The sequence below is a fragment of the Cyphomyrmex costatus genome, unplaced genomic scaffold, assembly GCF_001594065.2.
Source record: "Cyphomyrmex costatus isolate MS0001 unplaced genomic scaffold, Ccosl1.0 scaffold702, whole genome shotgun sequence".
Classification (NCBI taxonomy): domain Eukaryota; kingdom Metazoa; phylum Arthropoda; class Insecta; order Hymenoptera; family Formicidae; genus Cyphomyrmex; species Cyphomyrmex costatus.
This window is the reverse complement of record NW_017280270.1, coordinates 210,340-224,454: the sequence shown is the minus strand read 5'-3', so window position 1 is coordinate 224,454 and position 14,115 is coordinate 210,340. Positions and strand designations below refer to the sequence as shown.

General features: G+C 31.9%; 1 protein-coding gene across 9 annotated transcripts in view; it reads left to right on the top strand.

The window, feature by feature from the left end:
• Patronin (calmodulin-regulated spectrin-associated protein patronin) overlaps positions 1 to 14,115 on the top strand; it is a 75,132-nt gene that overhangs the window by 38,510 nt on the left and 22,507 nt on the right. For all 9 annotated transcript variants that reach the window (XM_018548276.1, XM_018548275.1, XM_018548272.1 and 6 more), the window contains exon 3: positions 12,940 to 13,035. In XM_018548276.1, the coding sequence (XP_018403778.1) occupies positions 12,940 to 13,035 (96 nt within the window). The remainder of the gene's footprint in view (positions 1 to 12,939; positions 13,036 to 14,115) is intronic.

Here is a 14,115-nt window from a genome sequence, read left to right as displayed (position 1 = left end):
TATATATATAAAATAATTTATATAATATTTACACAAATTGTAAAAAACATGCGATAGACCATAGTTTATCGAACTTTGACTCAGGCACCTTGAAAATATCGCGGTTTAATCGCGGAAGTGTCTCGCGTAATAGCATGCAATCAGGCCGATAATGAAAATTAATCTTAACCAAGAATATTATGCAATAATGTCAGGAATACGCACGTCACCACGGATCGATACACGAACATAGCTCGTGATGCTGTGCCGCATCATCGGTTAACGCATGTAACTGACCTGCTTCACTATTGCAGAAATGCATTTGTGACACATGGTTTTCACGTTCCAAGAGAATTATGCTCGTCGTTCGAGCCATCATTGATTGACAAATGGTTGACTTTAATCCGTTAAACTTCGCTCGTTTATCGTGAGGTGAATATTGTTAGTTTTTATGTATATACATATTTCTCCGTGGCATCTCTGTCACGTATTTACGTGCCCACGTTACCATTCCCAGAAGAACGCCCCGGGAGAATTTCGAGAGAATTTCACCAACTATCAATCCACCTATCCAGACGATTTGCAGAGCGATTTGTACGGACGCTTAACGTGTATTCGCGATGCGGTTGAGTAGCGCCGTACGTGACAGGCGGAAAGAAAAAGAGTATACATGGAAAGAACAGTTTTGTGTTGAAGTATCGAAAAATTTAGCTAAAAACAGACCTAAAAATGTAATTCTATTCTTCTGAACTATAACAAAATAATTGTGTAGAACGTTCAAATTGATTGTTAGAATGTTCAAGTTTTTTACAGTATTGCTTATTATGTCTCCTAAATAATTATTATGATGGTTTAACAAAACTATTTTCGGATTAATTAGAAAAAATTTTTCTAATCAAATTTTAAATATTTCAACAAAAGTATTAATCACGATACGTAATAGCTTTCTTTATTTTTAATTTTTGATCGCGCGATTTATATTTTTGTTTCCAAAAACTGTTTATAATTTAATATTCATAAAAATTTTATTAGTACTATTTTATTACTCACACACGAAAGTATATTTTACTAGCACTCTGTACACACCGAATTAATATTCGACATTAGCTGCGCGAAATTTTAAAACGATGATTGATTGTTTTTTTTTTACGGCGCGCGACAGTTGTTTTCTTCTATTTTATAAAATATTCTCTCACGAATTTTTTCGTGTCTGCAGTGTGGGACTTATTGTTAGTATTGTAGCTGACCTCCGCGGTTGTTTATATCTGTTGCCGCATACTCCATTTTTCGTTCCCAACGTGCGTCGACCCTACTTCAACTGTGTTACTGCTGCAGCTGCTGCGAGCTAGAATACGAGTGGGTTTCCTATTCCGATCATTTGTCGCATTTATTTCTTATTTATCGAAAGTCCATGAAATTCGTGATGCATTTTCTCAATAAATATATATAAGTTCCGACATTTGTGAAATGTCGAGTGGAAATGGACATTTGATATTTTTGAACTCAAAACTTTTGATGTTTTTCTTTATGCGCAAAATTTAAATTATTTCAATTTTGCCGATAAAATATTTTTATTTTTTTTCTGAACTTATCTATAAATTATCAAATTGTACAATTATTTTAAATTGCAAGATAAATATACATCATGTTTGAAATATTATTTTGAGAGTGTTATGTAGCTTCGGAAAAGGAAGCACGATTTCACTAAACGTGATTGAACTACGACGCGATTAACGCAGCATGCCTGGTGGGAATTTATTGACATGGTTGCTAAGGTTCGATGCGGAATCACGTTTTCATAATGGACAGACGCAGGTGGAAATGGGTCAGGCCAAGAGAGCAAGTTATCGCACCTATATGAACAATTGAATCAATGATAGTTGATGACTTGCTTGAACAGCAGTATACAGGAAATGAAAGCACGTTGCAATTCGTTTAATTTATATTTATGTAATTACCGTAGAATATGATATCCAATTTATAGAATCGCACAACTTATTATGTTATGATTGGTTTTTTTACATTACGGAATACTTAAAATAGCTTTAATTTAGAAGAGTATCGATCTTCTTAAGAGTTAATACACGCACAGATTAATAATTTTACTGTCTGAAAATAATTCTGTTGAATTATTCAAACAATTTTGTTGAAAATATAAACTGGTTATCAAAAATTAACTGGTTACAAGAGAATATTAAAATTGTATTTGCAGCATTATTATTTTTAGTTTCCAGAATAATTATTTTGATGATTTAATTGAAAATTCTTTCAGCTCTAAAATAATATAAAAATTAATATTTTTCTAATTTCGGATTTATTTTATTTTTCTCATATATATTATTTTCACATATCTAAAAGCGTTTCCCATCTTAGAAACTCTTCGATTTCTTCCCTCCTACTGATGGAGCTTCATTCCTTCAGGTTAGTCTTATCAGCTTTCGCATGATTGTCTGTTGCGTTCGATTTCTCGCTTCGCTCTCACGAGGTTTGATCCACTGATAATTTATCCCAGCGTGCGAGGAGAACTAAGAACTCGCGTCGGGGAAGACAAAGAACGAGACCACCGCCTCTTTTAATCGAGTAGACAGATATATCCAATATCTAGATATTAGAAAAATTCTACGACTCTTTATGCCTCTAACAATAAGTCTTACCGCACATCTGTGATAGAATAGCTTTCATTGCTTCTTTCAGTGAAAACTACTATTAAAATTCATTGTCCATTTTTATTTAAAATCATCTTAAGGAATTGTGAGACTTTTGCGGCACGGAAAAAGATAATACTTTTAGTAAAGTGCTTATGTTAATTGAGGATCAAAGATATAAAAAAAAAACTTTATAAACGTGTGTTATCTTTAGAAATTTTGTGAGGAAATGGCGCATAAAAGTTGCAAAAAGTAATTTTATCAAATAATTAAAAGTGTAATCTGTAACGTTATGTGACATTGCACCGTAATATCTATAATTGAGAATAAAATATTTTGAATTATTTATACCCAGTTGTATATAAGCGTTGATTTCTACATCCATAAAAATGAAGAGAGGTTGACGTTATTTGTGTTATATACTGTATCAATGACGTGTTTCATTTTGAACAGTATCTGTTCTATTCTTCGTGAGACACGAATGGCTTGGCCGAACGAATTCCCAACGACACTATCGAAAAATCGATAACGCTTCTCCAACTCAACGTTATGTGTTGACGAAGCCGGAACAATTTCGTAAAATTCTGTTTGTGATAGAGAATAAACTCTTTTGAATACATGATCTTTTAGCGAATAAACATATTATTTTACACTATGAACCATTTTTATCAAGAGAATTTTGCACAAAATAGTATAAGTGCAAACTAAATTTACATGAAAACAATGTAAACAAATCGCTTAGATTTGGAAAGCTATACTGAAACATAACTCCTGCCTATCGTAGCTCATTAAAATACTGTTGTATTTATTTAAATTTAACAATATAACGTAGCTCGTACATTTGTTGGAGTAACACTTAATAAATGAATTATAAAACATATATAGTTTAATTATGTTAATATTTAAACATATATCCTGTTTAAAATGCGAAAAATGTTTTTCTAAATAAAGGCAAAAAATTTCTTTAATTTTTATAATAATAAAAAGTAATTTTTTCTGAAATACATTTTATTTTGATATATTTTTATTCTATATATATATATATATATATATATAATTGCTAAATAATTTCATAATAAAACGATCTAAATTTCCGTTTTGACGGCAATGACCAAATTCAATGTAAATATTATTTTTTCATTTTTTACACATTTTTGCGGATGACCTAAGACCAAATGTGAGATTTATTTGGCTTGAAGTTCTGCGCGAAAGAAAGTACAGCCGTGACAGGAAGTTGGAAATAGTTTGTTTGATTCCGGCGAGCACTTCGTAAGGAGCACATCCGGCGCCGCGGTTCTATCGTATATTTCTTTGCCTCTGTTTCCAATGTTTCTCGGTAAATCTATAACGAAAGTCGTGAACGCATATACAAACAATTCGCGGATATCCTTTTTTATCTAGATGTCAGATCGGTTGACGTCACTGTCTTACAGACGTCTTTTTCTCTGTCTACTGATCGGATAAAAGAATTTAAAGTCATACAGTTCATACTTGATAGTAATAAATGCATGTTTCTACATCTTTACTACTATGAATGCTGTTATTTTTAAACTCTTAAAATTTAGCTATATAATGAGATTAAATACATATTTAATTAACAAAAATAATTTATAATGAATATTGTATTTTAAAAACTTGTTTACATTTTTATATATATTTACCTACATTTATTTTTGGAATATTAAAGGAAACAAAAATGATAAAAATTAGCTTTTGTGCTAATTCTCTTTTACTTTAACATCATCTCTTTATTTTTTTTAAATTAAATTTATACATCAGAAATAGCGCATCTTTTTCCATTATTCAATTTTATGTGAGTTGCAATTTCCATTTAATATACTCCACTCGACAGACGTTTCTTGAAAGAATTATGCGTCAGCGAAAGACGTTTCGAGTTTTCTGCATTCTCGATAGGATCAATGCAAGTCGGAAATAAATCATGAGTACATGCGGAGAAAGACGGATCGTACGAGATAAAGTGCTATCCTTAACTTCTTTATTCTTAATTCTTTATTATCTTATTATCGATAATCGTTCGTAAAAATAAAACGACTGTCTTTATTGAAGAATATTTATTTAACAATTTTTCCAACCGTAACTTTACCTGATTTTATAATCTATATAAAATCTATATAATTTAGAAATTCAGAGAGAGAGAGAAAGAGAGAGAGAGAGTGAGAGTGAGAGTTTATTTAGATAAAAATATCGAAATGTAATCCATCATATGAGAAAAAGGATAAAATAAGATCACATATTGAATATATTGACAGAAAAAAATATATATTGATTATATATATATATAGAAAAAAAGAGGAAAAAGGATAAAGTTTTTTGTATGAGTATTATGACTTCGCAATTGTATTTTTTCCCCCTATTTATCCCTGGCGTTTTTTCGAGTTGGACGAAGTGAGAAGTTCAAAGTGTACCTTCAGGAATTTCCGATGAGATAGTCGAAGAGATCATGCTCACTTTGAACAAGCGACCTCTAAAGATGGAGGCCGAGAGAGATCCGTAGGCTCTCGTAATAGCTCTGCATCTATCTAGTTGTCTAGGTACTACCATCTTATGTTCTACTGTATAAACCTACTTGTAGCTACAGGCGAACTGGGTGGAAGTCATTCCTGGCTAGAAAGTGCGTGTCACTTCTTCACGTGTAAAGAAAAATCTGCATTTTATAATATATAAGATATTTTTATATTAACACGATATCTTCTTTATATTTTTAATTAAAAAAATGCGGAAATTTTTTATTTCCTGATGTTCGATAAATTTAAGGAAAAGATTTTTAGAATGTAAGATATATATATATATACAAAAAGTTATTCTATTATTTACAATACAATACCACAATCTGGCTGTTATTTAATAATAAAATTCAATTTTTTATCTAATGTGCAACTTTTGCGAAAATAAAAAAATATATGTAAGATATCATCGTGTAGTAGGTCTTATACTATTGTAGTCTTCTTATGCGTGTTGCGTGATGAAATTTAAATTATTAATAATACGTGTAACGACGATTGATATAATTTTTAACTTCAGCAAATCAAAGCTTGAAGATCTTTCACAACTTTTTCTGTCAAGTTTATCATTTAAAATTAAAACAATGTATATGTTATTACTTTATTCTCCAAATTCTGAAATGAAAATTTTGAAGAGTGAAAATTGAGCCAGTCTTCAAAATGAGATTTCTTGTTTTAGAGTGACAATTCACCCTAAAAGTTTTAGAGAGTACATTCTACGAGTTACATTGTATTAATTTTTCCTATACAATATTGTGTTAGATTTTCTTCAGCGTGATCGTTGGTTACGCCATTGGTTCTAATCGCGAAACGCGACGGCCGCCGGGGCTCTATCGTCTTTCACTGTGTTCGCTTCGCGACTGGCCTTATTGCCCGACCTAAACCGCGCCTAAGTGTTCGTTCACGTGACTCGCAAATAGATAAATTCCACAAGATTGCACGCAGCCGAGAAATACATCGAAAGAAGAAAGAGACCACTGCAGGTGGCTGCAGCTAGACTGCTGCGGCGAAAACATCATGATTGCGCGAGTTCAATTTTAAACGCTTGTTGCAATCGTGCACTATATTTCTATTTCCTGAAGTAACAAGGACGAGAGACTCCACGTGGGAGAACTTGTGAATTATTTTTAATCCTATGAGTTTTTTTCATGTCTGCGTCTTCTCGCTGCCTTGAATTAGAAAAAGTATTGTAATTTAAAAGAACGTACGCAAAATTGATATTTGAGAAGAATTTAGAAATGTGTTGTGGCACTATTGATTGATGTTGGTTTGTGACAGACTTGAATCTTTTTTTCACCACATATTCTTATTTAACTAAAAAGTTGAGCAAGCTGGATGTTATAAAAGAGACCATATTTTATATATTTTACTTGACAGGCTTTGTTGTCGCGTAGATATTTGTAATATATATTGTCTGGATTACCATTTCGTATTTTCTTGGATTCTTATCTGTCATGCGACTGTATTCGCCTACTTTGCATTTCTCACGTCCGACTGCGGCAACATGCGTATTTTTCTCGGGTGTGCGACGTCGCGTGGGCAATGCCCATGGCCGAAATCCATATTGAGAACTTCTACCATGGATTTCACATCGTATTTCTTTGACGAGTCAAGTCGCAGGTATTGTAAATATGTAACGATAAAACTTTTTTTAGCTCGAAGCGTATTTTGCATAGTTTAATTTATTTATTGCAGTATGCGAGAGAAAGAAAACTATCTTATTAATATTATATTTCAGATGTTATTTGATTAAAAAAACTCACTTCGAGTTCGTTATTTCACTTCCGAGAAATGTTCTTAATTAGGATATATTTGTGCAGAAGAAATGGTCATAGAAACTTTCTATATAACATCTATGGTTCGTCTATAAATTATGCTAAGGTGTAATTTGCGTGTCACGTATAAGCAATTAATCCTTAAAAGGTAGGCTGCGAGCGCTATAGATGATTCAAGAGTGAACTGACTTGCTAACGAGCGAATACATACTGAAATACTTAGCTAACAAAGCTTAAACTTCCTGCTGCCTGATTATTAGACTATGCATTACCTGTGCACGACGATTATTATCTTTTCGATTAGCATTATCGTTTTTATTGTTCTTACTCGTCTTCCAAAAACAGTCGCTCTATTTTTATTCCATAAGTCTAACGTTTACATCTACTTTGTGACGTATTATCGGACAAATATCGGCAATCAAAAATAATCGCTACCATTTTATTTATATTTTGCTAAATTAAATTTTGTAGTTAGGAAAAGATGTAAATTTTTTAGTTTCACTGAATTGATAAAAATTGCACAGGTAGCATAACGAAAATGTAACATTGTTGTATAAGTCTGATATGAACATTATTTTTGAGTAATTCTGTCATCCGTTTCTCTCTCTGGTTACAGCGGTTGAAATACTTCAGGGAAGCTTTGCAACGTAAGTCATTTATATAAATGAAAACTGACGTTTTCGCGGATGTCTTACTCGCATTTTCGTTGTGAAACAATGGTGTGGATCGCGGATCGGATACCGGCGGATCTCGAACGAGCTAATAAAGATCGATGACGCGGCTGATGGTCGTGGATCACCGATCCGAGACCGTCATTCTCTCCCTCTGCAGTTAATCGGATCCGTCGAATCTGAATCGCCTGTTGTGTACGTAGCGCAGTATTCCGTGTCGTGTCATCGCAACCAGTTGTTAGCGATGACACGGCTTCTTTTTATAGACAAACGTAAACGTCATGTACGCGCACGTGCGTGCGTGCGTTGCTTCGGTGAGCGGTTCCTGCCAGACACGTGTGCTAGTTTACATACGCGAAGCGTATACTGGCCGACCCCTGAAGAGGCAGCACTTCGAGCACTTAGGATCTTTCGAGCAATCTGGAGTCGACCTATTATTAACGAGAATCTCTCTCGAGATATTAATAGTTTTGAGTCATGGAATTTGTAAATATTGTACGATCCTTCGAGTATTAATTTACCGAGAATGCGACTAAGGAAACTTTAATCTTTATCTTCATGTAATTTTATTTACGTGACTTTCATTATATTTTTCTATTTTCACAGAGAAAAAGATTTGTTTGAACTCGAGAGTTCTATTTATATTTGTTTAATTGAAACAAATTTAATTTTAAATGAAACATTTTGTTTAGTCAAAAAGATTTAGTTTTAGTGGAAATAATCACATTCTTAATTTAAATATTTATTTGGTTGGACTATTCCAATGTATAAATTTGTTTGATTTAAAAAACCTTTTCTCTGTGTTGTTAAAAATTATGAAAAGGAAAAGAGTGAAATGATTTTGTTTTATTTTTTTTTTAATTTAGATGAAACTAATTCTTTTGAGAATCTACACTGTTAAATCTATAGTGTCAAATTTAATCCAATTTTAAACTGTTTTAAATTGTTTAATTCCATTGTTTTAGTATCAAATAACGGTATTTTGAGTAAAAGCAATGACGATTTAAATTAGGTTAAATTTGACACTATAGATTTAACAGTGTACACCAATTGAAACTAATTTCTTTTTGGAAAATCTATACATCAACTGAAATAGTTCCGTAAAACACCTTGTACATATACATGCAACATTTAACCGTTGCACTCATAACAAGAAGTAAATACTTAAATAAGCGTGACGGGAAATATCGAGTATTGCAATTTTGCCAGAGGACTTGTCGATCACGACGATCGATTTCTAGCTGATCTCTTTCTCTCTTCGCAATCTACGCTCATGATACTCGATGGAAGGCATGTTAATAACACCTAATTATATACTGCGATTCAATTGAACGCTCGAATGATCGCGGAGATAAACGAAGAACGGAATAATCTTCGCGGCGTTGATCTAGAAGGGATTACACGGCTCAATATTTCAATCGATCAAATCAGCCAAGTACTCAACAGAATTATGTAACAAAAATTAAAAGATTTTGTTAAATAATTTCTTATATTATTATCGTTCATAAAATAAAATAATAAATAACAAGAAAATTCTGATTAAAGATTTATCTCACTTAATGCATAACGAAATAAACAAGTTTTTTTTATTTTTGCGGAGATTGAAAGTATGTATTTTTTAAATTTATTTCATAAGAAACAATAGTGTTTTGTGTTGAAAGTTGAAAGATTCGACAAGAGAGGATAACAAGTGTTAAAATTAGCAAGTCATTCTTAAATTTGAAGAAAGCTTTTTCAAATATTTTATTTTTATGTATAATTTTGTTTGTCTATTACTATTTTTTCTTTATATTTAAAATAAATGTTGCTCCTATTTTTTATTTGCATATTTGCAAAAGTGAAGCCGTCTTATCTAAGACGAAATTTATCCAGATACGTATAAATCACATTTGTGCTTCGATCGTATCCTTCATCTCCTTGCTCTAGTTGGATATATAAAATCATCTCTTTCTTCCTATTTCAATTTCACGGCTCGGGGATCTGTAGTCGAAGCCGGTGCATCTTTTCGGCGCGACTGACGTCAGAAATTCAGTACGTTGCACATGAAAATTAATTGATAGTTAAACATTTTCCGGGACTGTTATTATACGTGGCAACGAACCGCTCCTATGTGGACTGTAGGTAATATACATGCTAAGATAACATTGTTACCCAGGTAGCAACCGATAATCGATGTCCCGGTATGGTAACCTGCCTGTCTGCCACTTTTTTATTAAAGCAGATCATCGGTACAGCGTGTCATTCAGTCGCGAGCTGCAATTGCCTGATGGACATCAGTAATAAAGTCGATCAAGTTTAGCCCGCGCGATGAAAAAATATTATCATTGCAACTATTTTTTTGCGTATTTATTTTCAGATAGACGCAACAAAAACGTGTTTCAATAATTATATTTAAAACTTAGTATCAGGTTGTTTCTCGCAACCTGATGAAATGAACTGCAATGCTCACGAAACGTTGACATTTAACGATATATCAAGACATGGACTTTCCATTTGACGACATAAGTCGATATAAGTGTTTTTGTTTATTGGCTGAATATCACAAGATAGAATAATGTTTGTGTCAACTGATATCACTAAATGGAAAATACCTATTGGAGATAACCTGTATAGACTGTGGCTTCTTGAAGAAAATGCCTGAAAAACTTAAACAAAAATTATATATAAAATTATCAACTATAATTTTATATTACGAAAACTAATAAATAAAGAATAGATATTTTGTTGACATTTACAGACGTTATATTTTTTATTACCATTCATTATTGATTTTTTAACATTTTTTTTATTTTTCTGCGCTATTTTCCGCCATCTCTTTTTCTCTGATCTGCGAAAGGTCATCCTAGAATTTTTTTATTTCCATGTCAAGTAGTAAAATTAATTAGAAACACATTCTTTAATGTTGAAAAATTGCCTTTCACTAGACTATAGAAAATCGAAACAAGTAAAAACTATAGGGAATCATTTTGCGACGATAAAACTCGAATAATCCCCAAAGTTCGACGTCGTCCACGTTATCAATCTGACCAAGGTAAATGATTACCTCAGCGGAGCGTTTTTTTTTTTACAGGAGGCTACTTTAATCTTCGTAACACACGGCGCGGTATGACCTCATACGACGACCACTCCCATTCTCCATAGCCCTCCAGGTTTCGTTTCTCTTCCTTTTTTCCGTTCCCATTCGGTGCCACTCGACAAATTGATTAGGCGTGCAATTTCGCGTGCCAAGCTGCCGCCCGCCTCCCAAGAAAGTTCTCTGCGAGGAATTTAGAAGCTCGCGAGGGACGACTCGTGGCACGACCGCGTTGACTTTGACTTCTATTTTCGACACTTGTCTCTGTATAAAGTACCCTTTTAAAGAAACTTATGCGACGAGATAAAAGTCACATCGATCAAATGGATATATCCGACAATAAATTTTGAAGTGAATACTTTTTTTGGACAATTTCAATTTATTGTTGTAAATTGTGATCTGAAAATCTATCTTGAGTTGAAAAGATAAGATTCGTGTAAAATTTCAAATTCGAAACTGGTGCGACGTGAAAGTTCTAAGTCTTCCTGATGTCGAGAATATTAATGCCATTTTTGGCTTTCCTTCTCATCCAAGCGTATATTATGGGAAGCATAAAACACGCGAGATAATTAAGTTGAGCCAGAGGGAGATCAACAAAATCAATGTGAAATCTGAAAACATACGAGATAAAGAATAACTTAAATTTCACAATGATATATACGACACACTTTTCATGTCTAAGCAAAATAATGCGGCAACTCGATATATTCCATGTTTATAAATATAAATGATAGGAACTTATAACTTTAACTTTGTCCCATTACAGTATGACAATGATAATTTCTTGCTCTGATGATTTGTTATCAGAGAGAATCTTGTTTTGTGAAACAACATAAATCTCTTGTAATTAAAGAGAACGAGAAAGGGAATTTGTATGTTAGAAAAATTAAAATAGAGGGTGCTTTCCATTTAGTGACACAAGTCGATACAAACATCATTCTATCTTTTTTAATATTTAGAGAGCAACAAAGATAGTACATTTATGTAAACTTATGTCACCAAATGGAAAGCATCCATAGATGTTTTGAACTAAAGAAACTTGATACAAGCTGTAAAAATGATAAATTATGTGCATAAAATCTATATATCAAGAGTCCATATCAAAGATGTAATCTAGATATACTGATTGTGAGTCTTTCAATGTTAATGGTTTTTAAACTAAAGAATCTACTATTCAGTGAACATAATTATAAACTATCATTTACGACATCACGAATTCGTAAAGACGTGAAGATACTACTTTTATGTAACAAAAATTAAATAAAAATTTATGATTTATTCAAGAAGGTATTATCTTTAAAATAAGTTAATTTATTTAATTGATACTTAAGCTGAAATTTTTTTGGTAATTGATATTTTAAATAAATGTAGAATTCATGTAATAGGAATTCTTCTAAATTGAATGACTTTCTTTTGTAAAAAAAAGTAGGATACTCGATAAGATGCTCTGTACTTCCTCGACTTACAATCCGGGATGTCGAGAACCAACTCGAGTGGCTCGTGAAGCGGCTTATCTTATTGTTAGGTGAAAGGCACGGGTGCAAATGGAAGCGAGAATAGGGTGAAGACATGGTCGTGATCGATAACTGATAGTCAATTATAATTTATGAATACATTTCTCAACTAAATTAGATCCATTTTGAATTGCAAAAATAAGAGAATGTGTAATAAAAAATTTACTATTTTTAGATATAATATTTAATATATGTTAATAAATTTGCATTATATTTTGCAAAAAATCAAAGCAAATTGCGAAAGAATCTTTTTAAAGCATAAAAATTTTACTTTAAAAATTTCATTAAACCTTTTTCTTGACACTTCTATTCTAAGTGACGCTATTTTACCAAGTCGCTTAAAATTTACAAAAAGAAAAAGTTTTTAATATTGAAATTATGCGTGAAGTTGAAAAAGAATTGTTTTCGACTTTGCTCAAGATTTTCTAAAAGTTAAGAAAATATTTTCAAATACTTAATTTATAAAAAATTAAGTGACTTTTTAAATTTTATTAACAAATGTATTTACATTGTTATTATATAAAATATATGATATTTTAATTCCTATTGAAAAAAATAATAAACAAAAACTTAATTAGAAAAGTGGTTTAAAATCTCTAACGAGTTTGATAGTTAAACCAATTGTTTCATTTTTTTAATGAAAAATTTTTTTTCATACTGTGAACAAATTTTTTAAATGCTTAATTTAAAAATCAAGTGAAAAAGAACCGATATTTAAGTATTTTCTTCTATATTTCCTATTCTGTCGTTTTTGTTTCAGGCCAAACAACGTGCCTCTGTAAAATGGCTTCTATCGAAGGCATACAACAATCGAGTGCCAGAAAAACTCCGCGACCCCTATTATCGTGATCATGAGGTAAGCTTTGGTTTTTTGTTACGATGCTTTGTTAACGAATTCATCTCTTGCGTTTAAGACTTTCAAAAGTTTCACAAGATACATTTTATTAATATTATTAAAATTTTTCATATTATATGCGTGCTGCATAATTTTATAAATTGAAAATAACTTTCGAAATAATAAATTCGCAATGGTGAATTGTATAAAGTTTATATAGTATGTATTTACAATTTTAAGACAGTTTCGTAACAATGCATTTCTACGAGAAAATGAATTTTTTGTACAAGTATAGGAAAGATCTATTTTCTCACAGACGAATTTTATGGTTTTTTTAAATGCAGTTTCATTTTTTATAATCGATAATGTCCTAAAATCCTACTTTGTAGTTTGTACAATACGTCGTCATTTCAGAAGGAAAAATCTGTTTTTTTACAAACAAATTTTATCAGGAGATGGTATTGACTTTTTTTACGCGCATTAATTTTTTTATGGTTGCTATTGTGATTAATTTCCTTGCGGGTAACAATATATATCAATAAATTTTTTTTTTTACTTCAAAGTATTTTGAAATACTTTACCTTGTATAATACACGTCATTATTTCTTTCACGACGGAGAAAACGGATCTCTTCCATCGTGAAAGGCGGTGCTGTAAAATTATTGAAGTATCTATGTAGCCAGAAATGCTAATAATGATTTTGCCAGTACAATATCGTGTCAGCTCCGATGAGAACGAAAGAAAGTGGTGTTACAAATTACATTGTCAATAGCTTACTTTACGCTACTCCGGGAACTCACGGAGAAAATGTAGTCGAGATTTCCATAATAGAAGTTCCGTGAAACTTCACGAAAACTGAACTTTATACTCCCCTCCCACGAGGATGTCTGTCATCAATGTCTGTTTATACGAAACGTGTTCAGGAAAAGCAGTTTGAAAGAGAATCTGATTTATACACTCTCTCTCTCTCTCTTTCTCTCTCTCTCTCTCTCTCTCTCTAAGAAAGAAATATAATCAATTTTAATAAAGTATTTATATGAATAGTGCCAAACATTTACTTAGAGAGAGAGAGAGAGAGAGAGAGAGAGAGAGAGAGAGAGA